Source organism: Athene noctua, chromosome 6 (assembly GCF_965140245.1).
Source record: "Athene noctua chromosome 6, bAthNoc1.hap1.1, whole genome shotgun sequence".
Lineage (NCBI taxonomy): Eukaryota > Metazoa > Chordata > Aves > Strigiformes > Strigidae > Athene > Athene noctua.
The window spans coordinates 48,199,621-48,227,005 of NC_134042.1; the positions used below are offsets into that span (position 1 = coordinate 48,199,621).

The window sequence follows — 27,385 nt, forward strand, 5'->3', positions numbered from 1 at the left end:
GGAAAATACACAAGTTGCTTGTTCGTCATTGGAAAACTCGAGCAATGTAAATTCTATCCCAACATAAAATCCCAGCATAATGGAAATAACCATCCCTGCAAAGCAAGGGAGGCAGAAGGAGCTGGATTGGTCTCTACCCACCATCCCACACTGGGAGAACATCATGTCTGCAGCACCCCTGGGCATAGAGCACATCCCAAACAGCGAACGATCAGGCTCCTGCAAAGGGCATCATCCCACACGCTTGTCCTGATGGAAACCTACCCAACCGTGCTGCCCCCTCACCACAAAACCACAGACACAGCACAGCTAAAGCAAAATGGCTGGAGAAAACCTCTTGGCTCAGTAAGAGAAGAAACATTTAAAGGCTAAATACATTTTTTGCATCTATAAAGGAATCTGCACTCATTAAAATAAGAGATATTCACGGTAAAACAGATTCACAGGTTTCTTTTAAAAGAAAACTCTCCTGTTCAAAACCCAGGATTTTATTTAGTAATGAGCTTTTTTCTCCCGCACACAAAACAACACAAACAGTTCATTTGGCAACAGCAATCGAAGACCAAACAACAGTACGTTCCTGCAGAGGCAATCACACTTGATTTCCTCTCCGCTGCCATTTCTATTGCCTTTTAAAACAATTCTCATTTTGTCAAGGACTAATTCAGATTTTAAGTCCTGACTTCAAACTTTCAGCGTGCAGGTTAAGGACCGGGCACTACCCAGCTCGCTGCCTCAGGTCTTCTTTCATTTTCCTCAGCCCTTGCAGCTCTTTCTTCAGGTGCTTCACAGCCTGCAGAATATCCTGCCGCTGGGGATCGTCTTCTGCTTTCTCAGTGTACAGAAGGAAATGCTTCACAGTTTCAGAGAGCAACACTTCTGGATCCACATCCACCCGATGGAGACGCAACATCCTCTCGCAGGCAATGGCATAGTTCTTGTGCCAGTTCACTGGGTGATTTGGATGAGAGTTGACAATTTCTTTGTATGACTGTTAAAGGGACCAAAAAAAAAAAAAGTGATCAAATTAATTGAATGAAGGGAACCAACAACTCTTAACAGTGCCTCAAAACTACCCGTAAAGGAACAGATGCTATTTATTTAGATGTCCAAGTCCAGAATTGGAGCATTTCTGTAACTCACACCATGTTTGCCATGCAAAGTACAACAGCATGAACTGGAAATCCAAGGGGGGCTGAAATGTTTCCCTTCCTATAGCAGCCTTTTGTTTAGAAACATTACAGATTATTGTGAAAACCCCACCACACATTATGCGTTTCCCCGAGAGAGGTGTTACACCAGGCTGGGGAAAAAGAGATTTAACTGCCACACCTTAGAAGATATTTACTCAATATTTTAGGAGATCAGGATGTCTTCCACAGGACTTAATCAGTCTGTTGACTCGAGTGGGAATACTGATAAGCTCAGCTGCAGGCACGTGCCCCAGAACTTTGCAGAACAGCAAAAGTCACAGCAAAACAGGCAAGAGTTGAAAGGAAACTATTTGTTGACTCTTTGCTGGGGTATAAAACACTCCTCTCTGCTGACACACACTGATTGCTATATGCATTTGTTCCCCTCTTGGGCAGTCCAGTATTTCCAGAGATACCCACACCAGCCAGGGTGTTATTCTTTGGTATGAAATGCAGCAGAATTAATTTGCGGCGAGAAGACTGTTGGATTTTACACTTGCTGGCTCAGATGCATGACTGTGTAATGACAGAGAGGACAACTGCATAGAGGGGACTTCAGGACAAGCAATCTCTTGGCATGGGTTTGGAGCTCAGCACAGACAACATAATTAGAGCAAAAGCAGGGTGTTGACTGGTTAGGTTTTGGCATCCTCTGTGAGCGAAGGGGCAAGTAGGAATGGATAAAATCCCTGAACAAATCTCTCTGAATCTGCTATGTTCCCAGTCTGGATGAACAAAGAATACAGGCTACAGGACTGCCGACCTATACAGGAAAACCGTATTTCTGTGGAATCAAGAAATTTAAAAAAAAAAAAAAGAAAGAAAGGATGGAGACTAGAGGGATCATTCATAACCCAAATATATGACTTACGGTGTATGCAAAAGTGTAAAGTTGTGATTTCATTTCTGCAGTCACGCTGGCAGTTTCTGCAAGGTCAAATATAAAGAAAGCTGTTTTCATCCTAGAAAAAACAAGAGAAAATTCCATATAATAGCTGCTTAATATAACCAGACCACATCACATGGTTACACACACATCTTCAACATGTCCATGTATGGGACAGTACACCAGCAGCTCCATTTAAGTCATCAGTGACATAAATTTGAGTTCATGATTTATTTTCTCACCCTATGTCCCAACTACCCTCTTCTCCTTCAAGACACTTTGAGCAGAACCTTTTGGTGAACAAAATGATGGCTCCCCTGAAGGATTTGCCCGAGGCCATGCACGCTTCATCTCATTCTGCCAACCTTTTCCTTCCAAAGCTTGGCACATTTAGATCCAATAAGGCCATGCACCATCGAGCTGCCCACTTTGGTGTGTATTTCCACACCAGTGAGCTGGCATCGCCCACCGGTTGTTGGAAGGGAGCAAAGGAGCATCACCTGGCTTGCCACATCTCCTCATTGGCAACAGCTTCCCAGGAAGAGGGCTTGAAACTAAACAGGAATGAGAATAAAATTCAGCCATCAGATCCATGCCACTGTGTTTCAGCCAGTGCGCGATCAACCCTTCCAACCCAGGCAGCTACAGACCTCCCAGGCAGACGAAAACCCGTCCTGAAGCCTATGGCTCTGACAGCAGGGAATTCAGCTGATCCTCAGTCATTCATAGAACTTTATTTCTCTCCTTCCACAGAAGGAGCCTCTGGTATATCAGGTGTTTCACAGCATCCTACCTATCCTCAAAGTGAGAGACACTTTCTACCCCCCACCACAGTTCGGTCTATGACATTTAAAGCTTTGGATGTCCCAAGTCCTCGAAGTTTTTTGGCTCCCGATCAAGTTTTAAGATTAGAATTGGACTTGATATTTGACTAGAAATGTCCTCTCTATTTTTAACACTAATACAAATACCACATGTGGATTTATTATATGTTCCAGAAGACAAAACATTACGATTATCATGTTTAATTTCTCTAACACTGCAGTGGATGTGGTTATGATGGTGGCAGAAGAATGATGAGCAGGAAGGAGCAGTCACCTCTGCCTCATACCTGCCATAGTCTTCAGTCCAGTTATAGAGATTTCTTGTAAGATGAATCCACTCTCCTGGGTCAAAAACAACATCAGAAGGAACCAACTTTTCACAGGTACCCCACGGCCAGAGCGAATAGCTCCTTCTCCAGGTCGAGTCACCTTCATGAAGACCTATGCAGACAAACACTTCCTTACTGCCAACAAAAAACAGAGAGAGCAATCCTGAAGCCATGCCAGAGACCGTGGGCCATGCTGCGTGCTTGAGCAAACCACACACACCACACCAGTGCAGCAGACAGGTCTTAAGCAGCACAACATTTTCTGCGGCACGGATCCCCATCCAGAACATTTCACATCAGAAAGGGCACGTCTTTGGGTCAGTATGAGAAACAGCTCGCCCGCTGCAAGCGAACACCCCATCTGGGATCGCACATCTTCTGCAGCCAGCACAGGAGAGACATCCTTTCCCCTACGTTGGACCTCACAAACATGCCAAAAGCCTTAGGAGAAGCCCATTTCTTCCCGGCAGCTCCTGGCAAGGCTCTTCTGCCTACCCACACTCGCAAGGCTCACCCGGCTGGTCTAAATGCAGATGCTATTCCTATTCATGTGAGTATCTAATCCTTTCTCCACTCTTACTAAGCTATTTTTATATGATGATTATTCCTGGAATACATTCATTCTATGCTAATCAGTTGGCCACAATGTTCACGAAGGAGAAGCAGCAGCAATTTGCTCTCCAACCATCACAATTTTGAGTAGACAGGAACATTCCTTTTTTTCTGATGAACTGTATCAACAACAACAACAAAAAAATCAGCAAATACTCTCTGCCGATCACCTTCTTATTTTTCCTTCCTAAAAAGCAAACCAACCTCCAAACAACAAGCAACATTATATCCGGATGGAGTTACTTCTGCATAGATATTTGCTTTAATTGCAAAAATAATCTTGCCACCGGGGAGCAAGTCAGTGGAGAAAATTGGTCTTTTGGATGCAGTACCAAGCTGTTTCATAAACAATTTCAAGAAAAAAAAAAGGTTGAAGATTTTAGGAAAGCTGTTACATATGAAAGAAATGCTTACTGTTTGTTTACTTTGAGGAAATGATGGAGATTAAAAGCAAGTGTCCCATCGGGTAATACTCCTTCCACAGGATTCCACCGGTTCCCAGGAAAATAAACACCAGGTAAATGCTTTGCCAGCTTGGGTAAATACCATTCGTAAGTCATCATCTATCATCAGAAATATTATCATAATTAAAACAAGAAGCAAAGTTTTCATCCATTTTACATCCAGAAGAAACAGTTTCTGCAGGAGTAATGACTCTGTTTGTTCAGTAAAGTCACCTCCCATTTCAGCAATGACCCGGGACCCCACCACCAGACCAGATCACCAGTGGTTTCTGATCAGAGGCACGTGGTCCTCACTGTTGAGCAGGAAAAACTCCAAGGAAACACAAAACAGCTACTGGTGAGAGACACAACAGGGCTTTGATTTGGTGAAATATGAGGGGGTGGGTTTTGGGCTTTCCAACAGGTCACAAATTCTTGTTGCAAAGGCAAGTGCAAGGACTGATGTGGCAGTGGAAGTGTAGGTGTCCCCTTCTGTAGGGGCTTTTTTCCTTCTATTTCTCAGGAAAAAAAAATGGAAAGAGTTCAAACACCACCCAGGAACACACAGCACCTCCGTTTTAATGTCAAAAATAGAGGCAGAAGTCTGCAAAACCAACTTTGGGGGAACCAAGATAACAGAAGGGATGCAAGGAGTAAGCCTCAGCATGGCAAAGCCATTAAGAGAAACCCCAAAGCTGCACTGTCCATGGGGCAACTGCTGACCTGCTGCCCTCCAGACTGCTCCCAGAAGTCTTCTGCTGCCCCAACATCAGTGTTTCAGGGCAACTGCAGAAAAGAGCAGGGACAAAGCTTCCTCAGCAAGGCAAACATCAGCCCTGGGCCACATCTGGATATGTGCTGTGATGAAGGACTTCCGCTTCCCCTTCTCTGTATCTGCTATTGCTTCCCTGTTGACTTTTTGGGCTTGAATGGGACTTACAAACCATGCTGCATCCCAGAGCTACCCACAAATCCATTTTATTTACTTCTGCATCATAAGTTTTATTGGAACAAAAAGTCCCCATTGAGGAGAGAAAGGAACAACCAAATTTTGCCTCCTGTTCTTAAATCAGCCTGCTGCCTCTTAATATTAATTTCTGAACCTACCTCCTGGTCCACTAAGGTGATATCTGGCCTCATCCCTTCACAATAGTGAACGTAACGAAGAGCATTCCCGGGTAAGTCTCCTCTTAGCAAGATCACTGCACCCGTTGGCATAGAGGACAGCAAATTCCTTGCAAACTCATCAACAACATAGTTGTTGCTCTGATCACAAATGCTTAAGAGAACAGATAAAAATCAGTATCTTAAAATCAGATATTAGCATGGCTTTGCATATCTTCAGAACAAATTTATCCAATAGACATCCACAGGGGAAGTCCACCCTGGCCACATCTTGCTGGAAAGCACCATCTCCATTTGCAGGGAAACAGAGATGCAGAAACAAAGCCTTTAGATTGCAGTCCTCCAGAAAGGAGGACAAGAGACATGAGCCACTACAGTTTTGCCAAAATACACACTTACTGCATGCCTTCACCTTAATTCTGACTTTTTCTTGGGCTAAACCTCAAGACTTACTTGGTGCTGGAAGAGCCAGTATGATGGTTCTATAAAGCATTTGAAACCCTCCTCATCCTTTTAATGCTTTTAATTAAGCATTAAAAGCTTTTGTAGCATCAGGCAGAAATAGATTTACATGACCCGAGATTAGACCCTTTTCGTTACGCAGTTGTGTGTGCACTCACTCCAGGTATGAACTCAAGAAGAGGACACTCCATGACTAGCTCATGACATAAGCTATGACTGGTTCACCTGTGGATCAGACTTTGGGAAAAACTGTGTGCAAAGGCAGGATTCCTGAGTATAAAGTTCACACTTTGTTGGTCAACTTCTACCTGAGCATCCCTACCACTACAATGATTCCTACCCAAGCCACGAAAGAGCCTTCAGCACGGTTATGGGATAAGGAAGCCCTACACTACAGATTTAACTCCTAAAAAAGGAAAAATCTAAGAAAAACCTCAGGGCACAAGGTTTCATGAAGCAAAGCAAGAGAAGGAGGCGACTATTCAGGTCAAATGAATTCTGTAGACTTAGGAAATAAAACACAGATTTAAGAGTTCCTTTCCTAAGAAGTTTATGTATCTACACAGTGTTCCTCTTTCAACCTACATAATACCCCCATTTAGAGCCTGACACTGGTGCTTGGTGATTCTAAGGGAAATCAAACAAGGGAATCCCGCAGGCTGTGACCACACAAGCTTAGGTGGGATGTGAAAAGTGCCTTTCCCACTCCAAGTCAAGGACAGAAACCCCAGCAGCAGGGTGGGGGATTTACTGCACGCCACCCCGCAGCCCCGCGAGGCTGCACCACGACACGTGCCCAGGGGATTTGTTACCTGTAATTTGCCCATATTTGAGAAGCCACAAGAGCAAGAGCAGAGAGCCACTCCAGCCACGGCAGCGCCCGGCTGCCCCCCAGCACGGCGTTTCCAACCGAGGAGAGCCCCAGCCCCGCCAGCACAGCCACCACGGCACTGCTCTGCAGCCAGAATCGCTCCACCTAGGAAACAAAAATCCCACAGACCCTATTTCCATTTCCCCAGCTATAAGGAAACAGAATAAGTCACTGTATTTTTGCACTGTACACAGCTTCAAAACAACCACCTCCTCCTCCTCCTGATTAAGTGGTTTTAAGGCTTCTTCAAAAAATTACCATGCCAGGGCAATTTTTGGAGTTCAACTTACCACGCCCAGAAACAGAGGTTTTGTAATATCCAAATTTGCTCTCCAAGCAAAGAAAAGGGAATAAAGACAGAGCATTCCAGTGAAGAGCCAGATTACAGGTGATTTCTGCTGCTTTGTCCTATAAAAAAAAAAAAGTAGCACTCTAGTGGCATGACAAAAAAGAAGACATAAGTTATATGTGCTTGAGAACCACCATCTCTCTGCATACCTAAATGCATTTAACACAAGGAGCTGATGAGCCTTTACCTTTGCAATTTATGAAACTTCTGTTTTCAAAGCACAAAACCATCAGGATCTCAAGATTTTTAAGCTTGCCATCTCCAAAGCCACAGGGTTACCAGGAATAGGGACATTTTGCTCTTAATTAATAGAGGACCCCAGCCAGTTGCTGAATTTTTCTCCCCAGCAAGCAGAAGTCAAAGACAGCTGCCCATGCAGCCAGTAAGAAAGTGCACGATGGAGCTAATATTCTCCTCCAACTTACGGCAGTGCTGTGCTCACACAGGCCATGAGCGCCAGGGCGAGGACGGGAAGGGAGAGCTCTGACTTCATCTGCGCCAGCTGAAAACTGCAAAGAAATTAGTGCATGGATGCGTCATCCCCAGATTGCCCCTTGCACTCAATTAAACTGTCAAGAGAAGCAGGGAATAAGCACAACATAATGCATTCCCGCTCTGCTGTGATTAAGTCAACCAGAAATGGGAACAAGCTTGGTTTACACGTCAGGATTTTAAATGGAAAATCACTGGGAAGGGGGATCCAGTATTTTTCATTCAATGAGGAAGACAGACAGACACGTGTGCTGTCCCTGCACTGGACACACACCACCCCAGCTCTGGACCAAGCCAAGGAAAGGCAGGACAGGAGCTACTTTGGCCCAAATGACAGCAGCAGCAACAGGTTTCTCTCCACTAAAAGGCACAGTCAAGATTTTACTCACACCAGCATTTCTCTCATACTGGATCCTGTCTCAGACTTGGCCTAGATTTAAAAGAAAGAAAATCCGTGAGAAACCCACACGCTGATTGCTGTACCACTGGCATAAGGAAAAGTCTTTCTGTTTTCTGTTTGCAGAGCCCTGAGCACACAGGGCTCCTCAAAACCCCTTCAGGTGGTACCCCAAGGTTGGCACCGGGAACAGGAATTGCTTAAATAACAAAAAGACAGAAAAATTCTACTAAAACCTTCACTGCAAAATTTTCTCCCATGTTTTTGTTTTACATTATGCCACTGTGCAGGGTTTACCACCTGGATAAGCATTTTTTTAAGGTGCTACCAACCCATTACCATGTGACTCGAGCACATCATATGTTTAGCTGTGATCTCTGCTACATCACAGAATCACAGGATCATTTAGTTGGAAAACACCTTTAAGATTGAGTCCAAGAGTTAACCTAACACTGCCAAGGTCACCACTAAACCACGTCCCTCAGTGCCACATCTAGACATCCTTTAAATCCCTCCAGGGATGGTGACTCCACCACTTTCCTGGGCAGCCTGTTTCAGTGCTTGACAACACCTTCAGTGAAGAAATTTTTCCCAACATCCAATCTAATCCCTGGCACAACTTGAGGCCTTTTCCTCTCGTCCTATATCTGCACAATGCGATTATTTTCTAGGACATCTCCCCACAGCCTAAGACAACCTGCTTGCTTACCAGACTTGCCCCTGTCCCCTCTGCCCTGACGAAGGCAGAGCTATGTGAGATTGATATGAGATGAAGAATTTGTACTGCAGAGATTTGCAATCCACGACTGGGAAAGAATACAGGCTCGGTGGAGGTGAGGAGTTACCTTCTTAGGTGCTTGTTGGAAAAGTGGGGGCTACCAGATAAAATAGAAGGTAAATGGATCCAGGAGGTTTGGAAGGAATATTTAATCGCAATGAAAATGGAATAGTTTTAATAAAAAAATGTGTTAGAGGATGCAGAGCCAACCCACAGCTCCTGAAGCAGCATTGCTACCTCTCTGCTTCTTGCAAAGCCCCACCTTGCTGGCAGCTGATGGTTTCTGGCCTCAAACACATCCCTCGCAGGAGATGACATCTTTGATCCTTGGTTTGCAGGTGAAACCCTCTCCTGAGTCTTTTCTCTGTTTTTATTTGACCCTGCCTGCCCTTAAAACGGAGCCATGGGATGCAAGGGCTGTCTGTCCATCCAGGCAGGGCTCTGGCATTAGCCCAACTGACGGCAGGACCAAATGCTTGGATTTTGCTGCATATATTGTTCCTGCTTCAGACAAGTTCATCGCAAATGTGATTTGTGGTGTAGGATTACAAGCAGTCCATCCCTAAGCCTCCTGAACATCAACTTGAATTCATCACATTTGATGGAGAAAGGAGTTAAGGGATTTGCATGCCTTGGTATTGCTCTGCCCAATGGAGTCTCATTCTGAGGAGATGGCTGGGAACAGGACAACAGGGGAAATCTCAGAGGGTGGATCTTATCTCTGTAGGAGTTTTGGAAAGATTAAGAGGCAGCAGCAGGAATTATCAAGTCTTTTGCCTCACAGCCTACAGCCACCCGGCTCTCTGAGAAGGCTGTAATGGAACGGCAATGGTGCTCACTGCGTCCCATTGGCTGGACGCAGGGGCTTAATTTCTGAGGATGTGAGGCTTCAGGACCCCAAGGAGCAAAACAATATGCAAACCACACCTTCTTCTCTTTTTTTTCCCCCAGTAGTGTGATTTCCTAGCCCTGTGCACTGAAATCGCAGAAGCAGGAAGGACAGAAGGGGTGCTGGGTGCTTGCTTTCCTTGGGTGGCCAGAGCCAAACCTCTAAGTCAGGGTTCGAGGAGGTAGATGCAAACCCTATGCTCAGCAAGCAACTGTGTAATACCTCCCTCCCTCCGCAAGAGCACAGACCTGTCAACAACTCCAGGCAGAGGTTTCTGCGATCCCTCAAACCTCCCATTCATTTAAATTCAATATTAGTAAGAAGTTAAGAGGAATCTTTTTAAAGGTACAGCAATGAAAATGGCTTGCAACCTCTTCAAATAGCTGAATTTAAAATAAAAAAATAAGTCAACTATCTCTCTTAAAACAAGGAAAACACAAAACTGATGTCACCATCTCCCTCTAGCACAGGTTGCTCTTTGGGCTCTTACAAATACAAGACACCTGTGCAGCTCCCAGTAAATAATATGGCTCACCCTGTAAAGGCAAAGAAATATTTCTTTGCTTTCCAGCAATGTAATCTATTCCCAGAAATCCTGACAGATCAGAAGGTCAAAATCAGAAATACATTTTCAAAAAAAAAAAAAAGTTATTTCTTCCCCTGCAAGCCATTAATCAGCACAAACAGAAAAGTTCTGCTGTTTCACAAGTTAAAAGAAAGTAATTTTGAAAATGACCCTTATTTACCAGATTGAATGTCCCATATTCTTCCCTGAGAAAGTGGGTCAAAAATCCTTGCAAAGTCGTCTGGTCTCCCCATGTCCAACGGGCTTGATTGAGGTAGGATGACACCGGCAGATAGAGATAAGGCAGCAAACCAGCCAAGAAGCATAAACCCAACTTCAGCAAATGGCCTAGGGACAATTCCTGCACCAAAATATGTCATATTGCATAACAATGTTTATTTTAGTTTAATCACGCTGGAACTTCAAGAACAGATAAAGAAAAAACATCAAATATATTTACACAGAGCTGATCTCTCAATTTATAGTAAGTCCCTACAAAATGCTATGTTAAACCTTACGATTTTGTGGATTACTAGGAAACTGCATCAAACTGATCTCCTTTGCATGGCAGGGTGAAATTTAAGTGAAGCAAATAATATTAGCTAGGACTCATGAGTATCATACTCATTGCATCTTTCACATTTAAATCATGGCATGACATGCATAGATGGCTGAAGCACTGCAAGGCTGAGATAACCCACTTTGCAGCGATTAAGAGTTGGCTGGTATTCCATCTGGCAAAAAAAAAAAAAAAAAAAGCGGCTCTAGTACAACTACACACATCATCACCATCATCAGGAGTCAGTTTTGCCATTTACTTTATCGTGATTACACTGGCTAAATTGGATAGGCCAACTTTTGGGGTGGGATTTTCAAGACTGCCTAAGGGGTCAGGAAGACAAGACTTTCAAAGGGACTTCTGTGCCTAACTCCTTTAAGTGCTTTGGAAAATCCCACCCTAGAATACTGCACGCTTGCTTTATCATTAGCCACTGCCTTGTCAATCAAAGCACTTCTTCAGCAGTTGGGGTTATGGGGAAGAGGCACCACTCAGAGTGAGGATCTACAGAACAGAAAAAGTAACTTGATAATGGTGGTGGCCAGAATTCCTTCAGAAGAATGCTGGCTCTTTTGTACTTAAAAAGGCACTGATTTCCATCAAATATGCTTCTTATTAGGTGGTTCTCTGCAACAGGCACCGCTGGGTTGTCTAAAGTATTTCCCAGGAATATTCTATTGGCACAGGATTGTCCTTGCTGGAAATCACAGAGGTCTCTCTGGACCTCCCTAGTTAAAAAAAAAATCCAACACATCTGTTTAAAGAACACAAATATATTATACAAGTGAGTCTTCAGTGTGTTAAAAGGAAATACGTAGTCAGAAATAGGTTTGCTGGAGACGCTGAACAGATTTTGGATCAAGCTTGTCTGAGTTACATCTTATCTCTTGCAGCTCACATGCTTCGCTCCAGGCTTAGTTATACCCTGTGCCATAACTCAGAACCACACCTGATTTATGAGGCTGAGGGTGGAAAAACACAGGCAGGAGAAACCTGCCCACTGTCAGCTTCAGGGGGGCAAAAAAGAGAGGGGGTGGATAGGTGGAGGCTTTTCAAGGCCACTCGCAAAGCGATCGGAGCACCTGCATCATTGTGAGGTGCAGCTGTTTCAGGGCAAAGGAGAACTTCTACAACTTATCTACATCCAGCCTGATGCAGAGTCTCACAGATCACCTACAGGAGACAAGAGCATTTCAGAGCCCCTGAACATCACCCGGGAGCCATCCAGACAGATGCACACCATCTTCATAAGCCAGGCATGCTAAAAGGTGTTTTCACCTTCCTCCACAACTAGCAATCTTAATAGAAGAGGGACATCTTAAGAATGGGATCTCTGGCAGGAGATGAAAGGCACATATTTGACCAGATCAGGGCCTTGCTGTTTCCCTGAAGGTCAGCCTTCCTTTGGTCTTTTCCAGCTGAGAGCTGATCTCTTGTCCTTGCTGCGTCGGACCTGGAGGCAGATGCTGAAGAGGACTTTTCCCTAGAGACAAGCATCTGCACCCTTGTTTCTGTGCTGCTGATTCTTGCTGCACCTTCAACTATCAAACAGCAGTTGCAAGATGCTCTGCAACGAGCAGATGCAGCTTTTGTTTGCTACCACCAGGGAATCAACACACAGAAACTCACCTCCAGATGAGCTGACAGCATGAGAAAGCCAGTTGCCACCAGCCAGGAGAAGCAGAGCACAGAGACTGCTTATGCCCGTGACTTCTCACCGACAGATATTTATCCACTTTCCTGTTTGGTAGGTCTTGAACACATTGAGCAGTTTTTAGCTCTCAGTATTGGTCTTGTGGCTGCTCATAGGGTATTTGCAAGCAGCTGGGGCAGAGCACTCCTGTGCCAGGAGACAGGGGGAGGTCACAAGATTGCTGGTGTGAGTAAAGCCCCTAAACTGTGATCAGTGTCACAAGTGTCACAGAGTGATCAGCTCTGGGGTCAGACTGATGGACTGTGACTTCAATGGGTTATGAGTGGCTAGTTTAGACAAACCACTGGACTGTCCCTGTTTGTACATCAACATGAAAATGTTGCAAGTGCTTGAAAAGAAGAATTACTCACTGCCTTACAAAAATAGAGGCACAGGTCAGCAAAATACGTACCTTCTTTGTGAAAAGCCGACAGAGAACCCAAGGCACAATACAGGCGATATAAAGCACTATAGTGTGCTGATTGCACAGACTGAGGCCACAGCAAAAGGCACCAAGTTTAGAGATCTAAAAGGGGAAAAAAACCCAAACACATTCGCAATTACTCTTTACAAAGTTTGCAAATCATCCAGAGACCAAAATATCTTCAGTGTAGCCCACAGCACACTTACAGGAGAAAGGCAAAATACATAGGTGAGCACCCATCAAATGTAACATGGATAACACAGGCCATTTTTGATTATTTACAGGGAGATTTCATTTGTTTAATGGAAAACATTATTTAAGAAGCGTCCAGCACAACAGCTGTGTCTCCATGTACACAAAGAAAACCTGTAGCATCATCATGTCCTAACAATGCAGCGGGGTCCAGTTCTTGAACCCCTGCTGCACAGGGGAGACTGCCCGGCAGTTAACTCCAAATGATGCAAAGTTTTCAGAAGCCATACCTTAAAATAATGCCATTATGTACAGAGATCTCATTTTAGATAACAGCAATGATTTTTTTTCCTCTTCTTCAGGCACAGAGGGCTAAAGTCAGGGCTACGCAAACTTCCTAAGCAAAGGGAATTAAATGTCATACCCCTCATTAGTCTAAAAGCTCATTTTCAAGCATCTTTTTGAAAGAGTTTTCTGATAAAGCAGGTAATGTATGCAGCATGGTGCAGGGTATTTCTTGTACTCACTGAGGTTTATTCACAGGTTCATTATTGGCACCATGGCCAGCCCTGGCTGATGATAAGGAAAGCCTCTCTCTGCCCCACACTGCCATATGCTCTGCTCTGCCCCAACACCATCAGACCAGTGCTCAGTTCTCTTCGTGCAGTGGGGGAGGACAAGGCTACAAGAGCAACTCCACACAGAAACCCTGTGTCAGTGCCACGTGCACCACTGCCCACTGCTCCTCCTCTGAATTTGCCTCCTCCTTCACCATCACTGCCCACGTGGTCCATGTCACAACCTGAAGACATGCCTCAGGGCAGCTCCTCAGTGGGCAAAAAGCCAACAGAATCCCACAGACATTGTTGGACATTAGCTGACAACCCATCCTCACCTCCCCAGCACTTCCATCTCTCATCAGAGCTTCGCCCCTCCTTATTCCAGTCACCAGTGAGGATGGTGTGTGAGATGCAAACACTTGCCTTGGTGTGGTGATGGCATCACCCAGCAATTTTTAATTGGCTGCCCAGCGTTCACTGTTGAACAGTGCCTTGCCATGGAAACACCCGCCATAACTTCTGAAAAACATTTGTGGGCTTCAGAGCTGCCCTGTGGGACTCAGACCAGCCTCAGTAATTTTTCAAGTATATTGATGAACTCCAAGGACACCCTGAAGATGTTTGCACAACTGTCTGACTTATGAAAAGGACTGTGAGCTTACTATTGGCAGCCTGGCTTCTTCAAGGCATGGGATGCCAGACACCCAAAAAACACTGAAAGAAGCTCCTTAGCTGCTTGTGAAAATCTCAGCTGAAAATCCCATTGGAAACTGGGCGTGTGAAATGTGGAAGCAGGTTGGGAAATGCCCAACCCTATCTTTGTGGAGTTCAGGCTGTAGGGATCTTGGGACAGTACTCATCAGTAAAGGAAAAAAAAAATTCAATGGTGAAAAAAGGTCTCTATAACCACTGATAAAACATGTTATTTGAGAACTCACGAAGCTGAGTAAACTACCACTGCAGACTCCTGAAATTCTAGCCTAGCCCGACAAAAATCCTTTTATTCACACAATTTACAGGAGTCACAGCAGGCAAGTCTGTGAGAGGAGAAGAGATCAGATGTTCAGGCAAACAGAAGTAGAAGGCTGCTGAGTAAAAACATCATTTGGCTGCTTAGTCTGTTTATAAAGTAGAGAATATAGCATGAAATTTAAAGTCTCTGCATTTAGCAATGCCATTATTTCAGGGGTTCATTTAATTTCAAAAGAACTGAATGAAAATTTGGTTGTTTCTGGTTTTCAGTAGAAACCTGGGTTTCTGACTAGATGAAGTTTTCTGTAAAATATATTTATTTACCCCAAAGAAAAATATCAGTTCTGAAAACAAAAACTTGAACACCCACAGCCTAGTTTAAGTCTTTGATGCAGGAAACCAAACTTTGCACTAAAACATTTAGATAAAAATGATTTTGCTTTTCCTGTTTCCACCCTGTGTGTATTAAACAAACAACCCCAAACCCATCCAACAGGTTCCAACTCAACCCTTAAGCCAAGTGGACAGGTTTTTCAATGTTTGGCACTTTTGAACATCCAGGTAGGTCAGGGATGGACACCACCTAGTACACGTGCTGGAGATCCCAAAAGTTGGCCTTTTTTTTTTAAAACAAAACTAAATCAGCACTAAATGAATAGGAAATTAAACAGACTTGTGATAAATAATTGAAAAAAATTAAAGAACTCTTCACTTTCCTTGAGATGTTTTACCTTTGATCTCTCTTTTGCAGTGGATGCCTCCTCAAAATGCGCGGTGAGAGCCATCAGCAGCCCCACAAACAGATTGTTTAAGCTAAAAACCTCCGCCGCGATGGACCACTGCCATGTTAGACGAGAAAATGAAAACACCCCCGCAGCAAGGATTCCTCCAGCATATGAGCCAGAAAGCCTGCAAACACAGATAACATGAAATCTTCTTTTCCAACAAAAAAGCCTACTTTATTGTCCTTTTTTTTTTTTTTTTATAAACACACTGTAGCAGCAGAAATGATGACTGCCACCCAGCACCCTGCCAAAACATTATATGGTTAATATCTTCCTAATAATTTCTTTGCTAAGAATTGCAATTAGGAAGAGCAGGCGTTAGCCAGCCCGTCTATTTGCAAGCCACCCAACACCAAAGAGCCCGCTTCTTCTTGCAAGCCCTGTGAAAACTTCCAGTATGGAATTTGGTTCAGAAATCCTGCTGAGTGATGGGCCAGCAGGTCACGGTACGCCGAGCCAGGGAGTCATGCCTCTACTGGGATGCTCTCCAGTGCAGCCTTAAATTCATCAAGGCGCTCAATAAAGAGCGGATTAGAGCTATTCATGATGGACAGCATTAGCAGAGCTTTCCTGGGAGGGTGTTTAGTGTCTTGGGGGTGGGTGAGGATTGTGGTCCCAGCAGGGAGAGGTGCCCACCTCAGGGCACCTCAGGGTCAGGAGTAGGGAAAATGGGTGTTAGCTCCAGGCAGCGGGAGGGAGCGGATGATGGACCCGCCATTGGGATGGCTGCGAGCCCAAAAGCTGGGCAGCTCTGCTACGCCCGGATGGGATTACGGCACAAGCTCCCCACAGAGCCACTTGCCCAACTCAGCTGAAAGCTGCAGCCGGCACGGGGAGCCCACAAGGTGGGATTTATCCCAGGAAACCTATTCCTCCCATTCTGCAATAGTGGCTCTTCCCACCCAGTCACGTCAGGGGCAGCTCTGGCTCTGCCTGTCTGGAAGGTCTCCCCTTTGGGGAGTCGCCCTGAAAAGATGCCACGTAGGCCACCACAACCAGCTCAATTAAGCCTTATCCAAAGACAGAAATAGCTGCGGCTATGATCAAAGCTCCTCTCCAGAAATTCACCATCCCACTGTGAGACTAAGTCAGGCTCTACCACAAATTGGGTATTTTTCTAGTTCCACCCCAGGTACGCACACTTCCATTTAGTCCCAGTGTTTCCAGAATGTTTAAAGCAAAACGATGATAACCTAGCCAACTTCTTCATTAATCTACTTGTGTAATTTGCTCCTAAATACTGGCCATATGCTCTAGCACAGCCAAAATCCCCAGGTGGCTTGTTCTGCCCATCAGGGATTGGAGAGTGGATGTCCACGTAGAACTTGCTTATGGGGTTCCTCACGTAACTCTGAGATAAATGGAGACCAAGGAATCAAAACCTACAGCCTCTATGAACAGAGACAAGGGAGCTGCCGGCAGAATACTCTCTAGCAAGGGCTCCTCTCCTTGGTTATGCTTTCTTTCCACTTTCCTGAGATGACCTCAGTACAGACAATCTATTTCTGTAAATGTCAAAGAAGGACTTGTGCAGTCAGAATTTTAATCCATTAAAAATAGGAAGCAGGGTTCCTGAAGAGGAAAAGACTGGGATGAGGGCTTGGGAAGACCAGGTCTCTATTTCTCCTCCTGCCAACGACATTGGACATCCTGGGTGGCCTGGGACAAGCCACTCCACTTCTGTTGCCCCAGGTACCTGCAAAATAGGACTAATGATTTTTATCTCCTTTGTAAAGCATTTTGAGATCTGCAGCTGCTAGAGGTAGCTGGAGAGCAAGAAGGCAGTTCAGTTAACACTGGGGACAAAGAAACCAACTCTCAGGTGTCTGAGGCTGGAGCAAGACAAGCTCAGAGTGACACAGAGCTTCAGCATCAAAACTGTAGGAAAGGGTCTTGAAAAAACCAATGGAAGTCTGAAAATTCCCAACTGACAGCAGGTGGGACTGTTTGACCAAATCTGTATCTGCAAAGTACCCTATAAGCTTTTGAAGAAAGGGGACATGGAACCTCTTCTGTAGGAAATCAGGCAAACGACTAGTACCTACTGTTGTGCTCACTAATGCATGGCACCATGGCAGACTTTTCCAACGTCTGAACTTCACTGTGGCTCAACACAGGACCAGGTTACTGGCATAGAAGTCTTCAAGGCAAGAACTGTCACTCACTGCATTAATATAATGTTTCAAAATCACACAACTGCACATAGAAAAGGTGTTCACAGGCATGGATGCTGCCCCGTCGGTTTTGTTACCAAGCCAGCCCAGCAGCCCTGAGCCCATCTCCTCCAAGGGAGATGTGGGACACACACAATCTGTCTGGCAAGGTTCTCAGCCTCAAGGGCTCTGGCTATGCTCTCCTCCTCCCTGTAACTAGAAAGATGTGGCACCTGAACAGAAAAAGAAGAGATGTGATAAAGAATCAAGTTAGGAGTGGTTTCTGCTCCTAAAGAAAAATACCAGGAAAAGGCAGCAGGGCCATTATGTAGTTAAAAACTGAGAGATCCCCCGATACACAAATCCCACTACACAACATCCCTAAGTTTTGACCAAATGCTTTAAATAGCCCAAACTTTTAGTTACAACAAAATAACTTTGTAAATCCCTTTGAAATTCTTGCAGGGAAATAAAGTAAAAAAAGGTAAAACAACCTTCCTGAAAACCTTTAGATGAAAAGCAGCATTTTAGGCAAATGTCCCAATCATTTACCAGTTCTCTTTGTCTTTCCCAGAAAAGACTCAAGTGTATCATTAGAGTTCAAGTGAGATGAAAGAAATCCCATTCTCTTGATAAAAAGTCTCAAACCTGCAATTCAAGTTTTATGAAATAAGGCTTAAGCAAAAGCTACTCAACACAAAGCTTGAAGACTTATCCCAGCTATGCGGGGCAGAGGACATTTCTGCTCACCGAGCACTGAAGGGTCAGGATCCAGCACTAAGCACGGTCCACAGATCTGTTTGTCAACAGAGCAAACGTTGCCTTTAGTTTCCTGTGAAACTCGTGAGAAAGCCAGGCCGCTAAATTTACTTTGTGAAAGCACGTTGTATGCATAGAGCAATAAATTCCTACAAGCATACCAGACTCTAAAAAACCAAACAGAAATGCGTCGCATTCTTGAAGAACATCAAGACAGCAGCTTTGGGAAACGCAAGCTGGAGACCAAGAGTGTTTTTGCAGATTCTCTTACCAGTAATGGAAATGATGGATTTATAAGTTTGCTGATTCAGAAAGAAACACTCTTGGAAGCGGAAGCAATCAGAGAAGGTATTTCCACATGAGGATGAAGACCATCTGGCAGAAGAAAAAAACATAACCCAGCAGGTCCACCGAATGCAACAGGTCACAGTGCAAATCAGCACCAGTACGACAAGCAGCAATGAATCCCATGCAACTATGTCAGCATGATGCCGGGGCCAAATTATATCAACCCTGCCTTGCAGCTGGGCTAGCATGGTTATACTGCTCATTTTGATCGACGTCAGGATCTCCATGCACCCCTGCACTCTGCCCTCTGGCAGCCTCTTGGACTTCTCCAGCATGGAGTGACACTGTGTCGTGTCTCTCTTGCCTTAGCACCAAGAGGGCCCCCCCAAACCCACACACTGTCCAAGGAGGTGACAAAGAAACTCAGGCACGGACAACACAGGTCAGGCACTTACAACACTTTAGACCAAAGAACAATTTCAAGGTGGGAAAGACAGGGGTAGGTGTTTAATCAGGTAAGACATAAAGAGATGAAAGAATGGAAAAGGCACAAAGATGACAGTAAAACAGACAGGAAGAACTGAAAGAGCAAAGGGATGGAGCAGAGCTCTGGACCTGAGGTCACGAAGCCTGAAGCCAAGAGAGGATGAAAAGATTTGCAAAGGAGGACAGTGCAATCTACAACTGAAGATGTTGCTGATGACTCGTTGCATAATGAAGTAGGACATTAGGAAGCCAAAAGATAATGGCTCTTTTAATTACAGGCATAGACAGCATTTATGTGGTTAAGACAGAGTAAACTGGAAGACAGTTAACACGAGAGGTAAAGGAAGGAGACTTCCCATAACTGCAGCAACAGCTCAGCAATCCAGTTGCCAGTGTCAAGATGGAGAGGGAACAAGGCCAAGAAGCCATTTGTTCCGTGGAAGGTAAGAAGGGGTTTTCTCATTGTGTGTAGACACATGCCTCACCAAAATCAAACACCTGGTCTGACAGACATTGCAAATAATTCCTGCAGTGAAGCCTTGCTGGACAAAAAGCAAGCACACAGCCTTCTGTCTCTGCCACCCAGCCTGGAGTCCACTTCCATCTGCACTGGCTGGAGGCGTGTCGGTACACCGTGGTCAGGAGAAGGAAACAGTTGGGTTTTTTTCTGAAAACACCTTTTAGGTGCTGAACACTGTCCCTCCTTTTGACAGCACACCATGGCTCCAGAGCAAAGAGCAGCAGAGATTTATCCTCACTTGACTTCTACTCATGCTTCTGTCTTTGAATACATTTTTGAAATATAGTTGAGATGCTACAAAAACCATGACAAAGACCCATGACAGCTGGATTCTCAACTGGCCTCATGTAAAAGTAACATCTAGGTGGGCTTTATTCCATTGCTTCTGGGGAGCAAGGAGGGCAGCTCCCAGCTCCCCCCAAAGCCGGAACGTTTCCCCCAGCCTCTGAAACAGGTATGAGAAAAAACAGATGACTGGAACAACTGGATCAAGAGGTTATCAACAATGAAGCCATGGCAATGGTAATAGCCATCCAGTCAGTGTTCATCTATCAACACAGCATAAGCATAAAGTTACCTTGCAGTGACTCCCTCAAGAAGAGAGGCTTTACAAAGATCAAAAGGTGGGCAAAACCCTGCTATAAGGCTCTGTCTAGTGGAGGAGGGATTCTAGGCTTGGGCTAGGTAGGAACTATCTCTTGGAGAAGGCAGCTGTGTCACCTAGAAGAAAGCATTCAGAGTAGTTACACCCTACTGTTGGAACAGCCTCAGCACACAGAAATCAGCTCATGAAAGAAGAAAAGATTTGCAGCCAACGCAACAGTGGGAAAGTCTTCATAACTTCTCCCAGGGGTATTACAGCTATCACCGCCAGGCCCACTTCGAGAAGGATTGAAGCACCGAGCTTGAACAAAAGCTGCCTTCCAGGCTTGTTTATCTTACATGGAGGAAAAGCCAAGGGAACAGCTTGCATTTTTGGTTTTGCAGAATAACTAGTTTGGGACACGACCTGCTCAAACCAAATGGAGCCGTTTATCAAGACAAAACAAGTGGGAAGAAGGTCCTTTCCTATCAGTCAACCAACTACAACCTTCTGAACACGGGCAGAAATTCCCATCATCTGAAAATGTACTCAAAAGGGACAGAAACACTCAGCAAAGAAGAGGTCACACAGTCCTTTGCGAGAAATATTTTCCCATGGTATCCCTAAACGCAAAAGGAAAAGACTGAAAAAAAAAAAAATTATTATTTTGTTTTCTTTTTCAGGCACCCAAGTGAAAGAATGTATGGCTGGGCCTCAGCTCCAAGGACATGGGCAGTAGAAACTTGCTTTAATCAGGAATTTTTTAGCTGCAGGTTTTTATGAAGAGTTTGCAGGAACAATCGGGAAAACTGAAATTAGGCATTTTAATCTGCTTTTGCAATCATAGTTTTTAGCTTCTCATTTGTGGGCAATCACTAAAACATGTTAGTTTGTGATTTAAAATTTAGCCTCTCCTCTAAGCTTGGTAATACTTTCAGTTAGTCAAGACCACAGGTTACATCTATATGCATCTAACAAAGAACTCAATCAGCATTTTCACTTTTTATTTAGAAAATAACGGCAGAAACTTATATTTAATAATTTTCAAGAACTTATTAAATGATTGGTATAAAGCCAATATGGATAGGAATTGGAATTTAAAATGTTTTTGTTAAATGCAATCTTCAGTGCACTGGATTCATAAAGAAGAAAAGTAAGATAATTGGAACATTTTATATTTGAAGCTGATGTATTAAACATTGGAAACACCTATCTGTACATAGTGCAATAAGCTGATTATTTCTGCCTTCTGTTCCCTCCAAAACTTTACAGGTAGCAGATCTGAGCTGTGGATCTTTTACTTTTTAGTCAGGCGAATAAGAAAAAACTCTCCCGCTTTTTAAAATCTCCACTAATAAACTACTTAATGGATTTTTTTTAATTTCAGTCTCTGCAGATGATGACCCTGATGTCAGTGGCTCCCTGTACACCTGCACAGGCTCCAGGTACATCACCAGCAACTTCTGCCTCTGCAATGCTGTGACTTCACTTTGCAGTAGCAAAGATATATCCCTTCATGTATTTTTATTTCACGGTATAACAGTCTAGTGCATTAAAGATTTAACATTTTAAATTTAACTTAAGAGGTTTTGATTGTTTGATTTATAAAAAAAGCATTTTTTTTTGATGTAGGCTAAAAAGAATGGGACTTGGACAACACAACAACCAAGCTTTCCACAGATAAATTTTAAGTGTGTATGTGCACTGATGCTGAAAAACTATTTAAAAATAAAACACAAATAAAAATCCAAACATGAGTTTAGGACCTAAGTAATAATAATTATCCCCCAAACCCCCAATCCCTCTGGGTTTGTCTGCCTCTTAGTCACAAACACTCAATGGACAAAAGGCGGTTTCTCTTGCTCTCAACGCTGAAGAGCCAGCGCAGGTACTACAGGGAATAGCAAACCAGATTTTATTCTTCCTCAAGGACCTGGAGCTGAATAGCCACTTAAGCCTTGCCCGCAGCCTCTGCTCCCGGCGCTGGAGGAGGAGGTAGGAGAGCACAGCTTAGCTCGCCTGTCCTGGGTAAGTCTTCATGGCCACACGGAGAGAACAGAACCCAAGCAAATGGGCAGGACCACATTAAAAAAAAACCAACAAAATGGGCTCTTTGGTTATAACTGACTGCTGTCCTTTGCATCAAATGGCTTTCAGCATCATGTGACTTCAGCATCCCACGGACCCATGATGTCTCGGGGTGGGGGTGAGCAAGCAGCATCCTCACCACCCACCACATGCACTGAACTGCTCAACGCACCCTCACAGCCAGCTAGGGACTGTCACCACTTGACCCCTTTTTTAAACTCCTTTTTTTTAAATACAAGTTGAAAAGGGGATGCCCCAGCCTGGACATTGAACGAGTGAGGATTTTGGCTAAGGGGAGCTGGTCCTTGCACCCTGTTGCATACATCTTCCTGGGCTGGACATGTCCAGTAAGGATACCACATCTATGGAAAAATATTAAGTCTCTGCCTGACCCCTTGGTAAATATGGGCCAGCGAATGTCACCAGCACATGCACAAGGTGTCTTGCATGCCACCCCTTGTGTCCTGGGGCCATGCCACTTTTGGCTCCTCTTTCTGGGAGGATCAAGCTGTCCCTGCGGCGAGGTGCCCCGGGATGGCGGCGGGGACCTCGGTGGGTCTGGACACTGGGGATGGGAAAAGCCCCCCACAAGGGCTCGGCAGGGGAGTGAGGAATGGGACTTCCCCACCTCAAAGCTTGAACGCTTCTGGATGCCCACCACCATGGAGCAGAACCTGCCTGCAGTAGCCTTTTCCCAAGAAAGTTTGGTAATTAAATTCAACACCTCCATGCCAAGCTATTCCAGAGTAGTTCAATGAGTGGAACAACTCATGACAGATCGATAGAATGCATAGACAGCAGCAATGCTTTAATAAATATCAACCCACACTCACACCTTTCTCAGCAGTGAGTTGTAAGAACTGTGCTTCCAGCCATAAAAATAAAAAAGAACTCCTCTCACAGTGTCTTTGCAAGCAGAAAGGGTATATTAGTTAGACTTATTATTTGATTCACAATCCTTATAAAATAGGTACGCCTTTATCCTGAGCGCCCGTAATAACCGGTGCCTGCTTCCAGCAACCAAAAAACCCCAACCCTTGGTAGGAACCGACTTTAGCTATTTAAATGTTTTATAAGTTGGGTTTTTTTTTTGTAATTGCAGAAACTTTTCCTAATCTGACATTTGTTAAAACCCCTTATTAGAAATTATGCAGCTGCAGAAAAAAAAAAGGGGGGAAAAAAAAAAGAGAATAAAATATAAAATAAAATAAAATAAAAATGAGCTGGCTTCACAATTACCAAGTCAGCCCATGCAGCCCTTCGCTATTGTACGGAGTGGCATAAACCCCCCGGCGGCCTATCAGCTCCCTGGCAGGCAGGGGGCTGCGCTATTCAAAGCGAGAGATACAAGCTGCAGGGCAAAAACCTGGCAGCTCCCATCTGACCCCCCAATCCCCGGCTGGTGACAGCTCCAAGCTCCATGGCAAATTAGCCCTTCTCACATTACAATTGCAGGAGACAGATTCCATTAGCGGTATCTGAAATTGAGTGGAGAGCTGCTCCGTTATCAGACTTGACTCATAAGCGCCGCTATTAATCAGAGCTATGATAGCATTTATATATTTCAAGCTATCTGCCGCCGCTGTGATATTCTGCTACAAAGGGTTGATGGGACTTAGGGAAGGGAACAATGGAGCTTTCTGGGAAAAGCAGAGTAAATCAAGAAAGTCTGTGACTTCCGCACATTCTGAAGGGATTGCGGTTTACATAAATTTTCTCCCAATTGGAGATTGAGCTCTTCCTCATCTTACACATGGGATTTAGTTGTCACTCAATGGTAACAGCTGTGAAAAGGTGAAGCGGCCCACCGCTCAGAATATTGCCTCCGCTTTTAAAGCAATTAACCCATGAACAGGAGGATACCTGGTGATATCAAAGGGATTAAGCCAGGCAGTGCATTATTAACATTTCCTTGAACTAATTCTAACTCTGACTAGCTGTCAGAAAAGACTCTTCAGTCTTTTAGAAAAAAAAAAAAAAGAAGAGAGTTTTTTGCCCTGCTTTTTCCCCCCCCCCCCCCCTCTTCAAAACGAAGCAGAGCTATTGCAGCCTAATGTGCCTACTTTAGAGCAAAATGCAAATGAACAGATTTGGTAATGTCTTCAAACAGACTGAACTCAGTGCTGGTTTATTATGGGGACAAGGGGAAAAAAAAAAAATATATATATATGATCAATTACCCAGAGGTCACAGTAGATACTCTTCTAAAAGCAAATTCATGCTTGAGTACCTTCCTTTCTTCTCTCTCTCCAAAACTTCGTAACTACTTGTTACTAAGCATAGCTGCTTTTGAAACAGCCAAGATCTTGGCGCTGTGCTACAGTGATAATCTACGATAACCTGTAATCTGGAAAAATCCAAATATGGCCTGTAAGGAGATTCTGCCTTCCCTGAAGCCCAGTATTTTGACTTCCCATGATAGTTGAGGAGGCACCAGCATCCCAGGTGGAAGCGCTCTCTCATCCTTCCATCTTCCCCAAACCATGCCCCGAAAAACAGTTTTGAGATGACTCCCGCTCCAACAGACCCACATACCTGAGGGGCACAGAGTATTTCCCCACTCATTGCAGGCAGCAGACAACTTTTCCCAGCACCAGTTAGTTTTAAAATCTGGTGAGGACCACGAAGGTGACACATCCTCCCAGTGCTCTAACACGCCTGGTCCTTCTCAGGGACCTTCCCACAAGAGCTCCAGGACACATATCACTGGAGCAGGAAACCTCCAAGCCATCAGGATGGTCAAGAGTCAATTCCAAAACATTTTTATGACTTCAAAATGATCAAATAATTTTGATGATTTCATAATAAAACATGCCTAACACTCCTTTTTGTTGGCAGTTGGAGGTTGTGTTGCTTGGAAGGTCTGAGGGACAAGGAATATATATATATAAAAATACATATATATTAGTCCAGAACTTAACATGATAGCCAGAACAGCAAACCAAAGAGACATGAACTGGTTAATTTAATACCACATTTTCCCCCCTTTCAAAAACTTGTGTGCAACTCCGCCATAATAAAGTTGGCAAAAACTTACTAGAAGTACTTGGGCAATGACACCTTTTACTCTGCTACTGCCACTGCAATAAATTAGCTTTTTACATTTAGCTACAGCAAACCAGCCAACTATGAAAGGTATACACCGAAAAAAAAAATGCACTTAAAGCAGGGGAAAGCATCCTATTTCTCTTTGCAACGGAGAATGCAAAGAATGCATCATCTGTGCAGAAGATGACACTTTGGCAATCATATTATAAGAAGATAATTGGTTTACTTTGTAAACTTGCTATGCTTTGCCTCCCACAGTAAAACAAATAAATAGTTGTTTAAAGAAACAATCCTATAGTCTCACTTGCTGCGTCCTGAAAACATAAAGCAGCTCCCCCCTCTCTCAAAGCAAAGATGAATTATTTGCCTCAGTTACAAGCAGTCCAAGAAAACTCTTTGTAAATGCCATTTTACGATAATTACAAGCCATTTATTAAGATTGTGCAGAGGGGGAAAAAAAACCCCACATATCTGAGAACTAATTCAAAGGAGTAAACCACTCGTTCAGTGATAGTCTGGATTACTGACAAAAGGGCTATTTGCATCAATGCCGTTCAACGTAACTCTGTTTTAAGAAGCACAATCCAGGCTTAAAAAAAAAAAAAAAAAAAAGTAATGAAATGAATGATATAATATAATGCAATCTATAAACAAACAAAATGTCAGGGTTGCTTCCTATCGACCCCGGCAGTATCTGCGCGGAGCATCCCGCCAGCCATCACCTGGCAGAGGAGAAATCTGTTTAAGGAATAAATTCCATCCTAATCCCGCACGCGCCGGAACATCCCAAACACTAGCCAGCCACAGAGGGAACCGCGACTCTTTCCTTAAGCAGTAAAAGAAATTGTCCTGACCTGCCAAGGAATAAACTTGGGAAATGCCTCTTAAACAAAAAGAGTCAATGGGAAAAAAAGGGAGAAATTTACTGTACGGTGATGCTGGGAGGCACAGAAAAACCCCGCGAGGGTAAACAGCAGCTCTGCCTGGCTGGTGGGGAGAAAAGAAAGGTTTTAGAGGTTAAGTTCAGGTCAGACGACAAATGAAATTGTAACAACCCAACTGACATTGTGTAATGTCTTCTTCCACTCGATCAATAGGGCAGCATCAGCCCCATTACCATAGAGATGGCTTCCTCCCCGCTGAAGGGTGGCTATTGTTTGAGGAGAGAGATTTGCCACTTGAACCGTGTTGCTCCCGAAGGATGTGTACTTCATCAATTATTTGTATTCCTAACATCTACATATTTTCATATTAACATCCACATTTCATGCGGCAAGAGGAGCAGGTGCTTATTTTTCCTCTGGTACCTCGCGGGGGTCACCCCATCAGCTAAACTGTAATTAAAACACAAAAATGCGAGCGGATTTGATAGACCCATTTAGATCCTTTGTGAGTACAGACAAGCCCGGTTAAAACCAAAACACGTCCCCTTCAGATAGTTATGGCTTTCACGCAGACGGTGACAGTAAACACTTTCTTTTTTTTTTTTAAAGTAGATGGCAATAGAAAGAAAAAAACTTTTTTTCCCTAAATGAATGCCGTAAAAATTAAATCAATTTTAAGGTGCTTAAAAGGAAAGATATAAATTGTAATTTGGAAATAAAACTGACCCACAATCTGTTACAATTAATTTCAAAAAAAATTAGATTGCTGCTAGGCTGAACAATTGATCCTGTCAATGCCTTGTACCTATGAAATAATTTTCTGTAAATCCTAATAGTTTCTATCATCTCTCAATTCCAGGTTTTTTGTTCTTTCGCGCAAGTTTTGAATTTGACAGAAGCAACATCTTCCAAATCCAATTAAACAACAACAACAACAAAAATTAAACCTCTAGAAGTGTAAAAATAATTCCTAAATTTAGCTTGTAATTTCTCTCTTGCATTCTTATTTCTCTGAAGCGACAATCACATCATTTCATATGCAGAAAATGGGCACATAAGGCACCGTCACGTTGGGAAAAAACCTAACAAGCGGGGCAGATCCTCACAGTAATTATCGTAACAGGAATAACCATAATTAAAAAAAAAAAATCAGAACCCAATATTCAAAACCTTTAG

At 43.9% G+C, this 27,385-nt stretch overlaps 1 protein-coding gene across 1 annotated transcript in view; it reads right to left on the minus strand.

The window, feature by feature from the left end:
* Positions 1 to 465: 465 nt before the first annotated feature.
* Positions 466 to 27,385, minus strand: part of TMEM260 (transmembrane protein 260) — a 34,838-nt gene continuing 7,918 nt past the window's right edge. Inside the window, exons 4-16 of the mRNA XM_074909352.1 lie at positions 15,347 to 15,524; positions 12,880 to 12,993; positions 10,397 to 10,576; positions 7,976 to 8,016; positions 7,520 to 7,603; positions 7,036 to 7,153; positions 6,687 to 6,850; positions 5,395 to 5,566; positions 4,259 to 4,407; positions 3,191 to 3,367; positions 2,580 to 2,633; positions 2,065 to 2,155; positions 466 to 991 (exon numbers count right to left, since the gene is read on the minus strand). Coding sequence (XP_074765453.1) covers positions 719 to 991; positions 2,065 to 2,155; positions 2,580 to 2,633; positions 3,191 to 3,367; positions 4,259 to 4,407; positions 5,395 to 5,566; positions 6,687 to 6,850; positions 7,036 to 7,153; positions 7,520 to 7,603; positions 7,976 to 8,016; positions 10,397 to 10,576; positions 12,880 to 12,993; positions 15,347 to 15,524 — 1,795 coding nt within the window. The 3' untranslated portion in view covers positions 466 to 718. The remainder of the gene's footprint in view (positions 992 to 2,064; positions 2,156 to 2,579; positions 2,634 to 3,190; positions 3,368 to 4,258; positions 4,408 to 5,394; positions 5,567 to 6,686; positions 6,851 to 7,035; positions 7,154 to 7,519; positions 7,604 to 7,975; positions 8,017 to 10,396; positions 10,577 to 12,879; positions 12,994 to 15,346; positions 15,525 to 27,385) is intronic.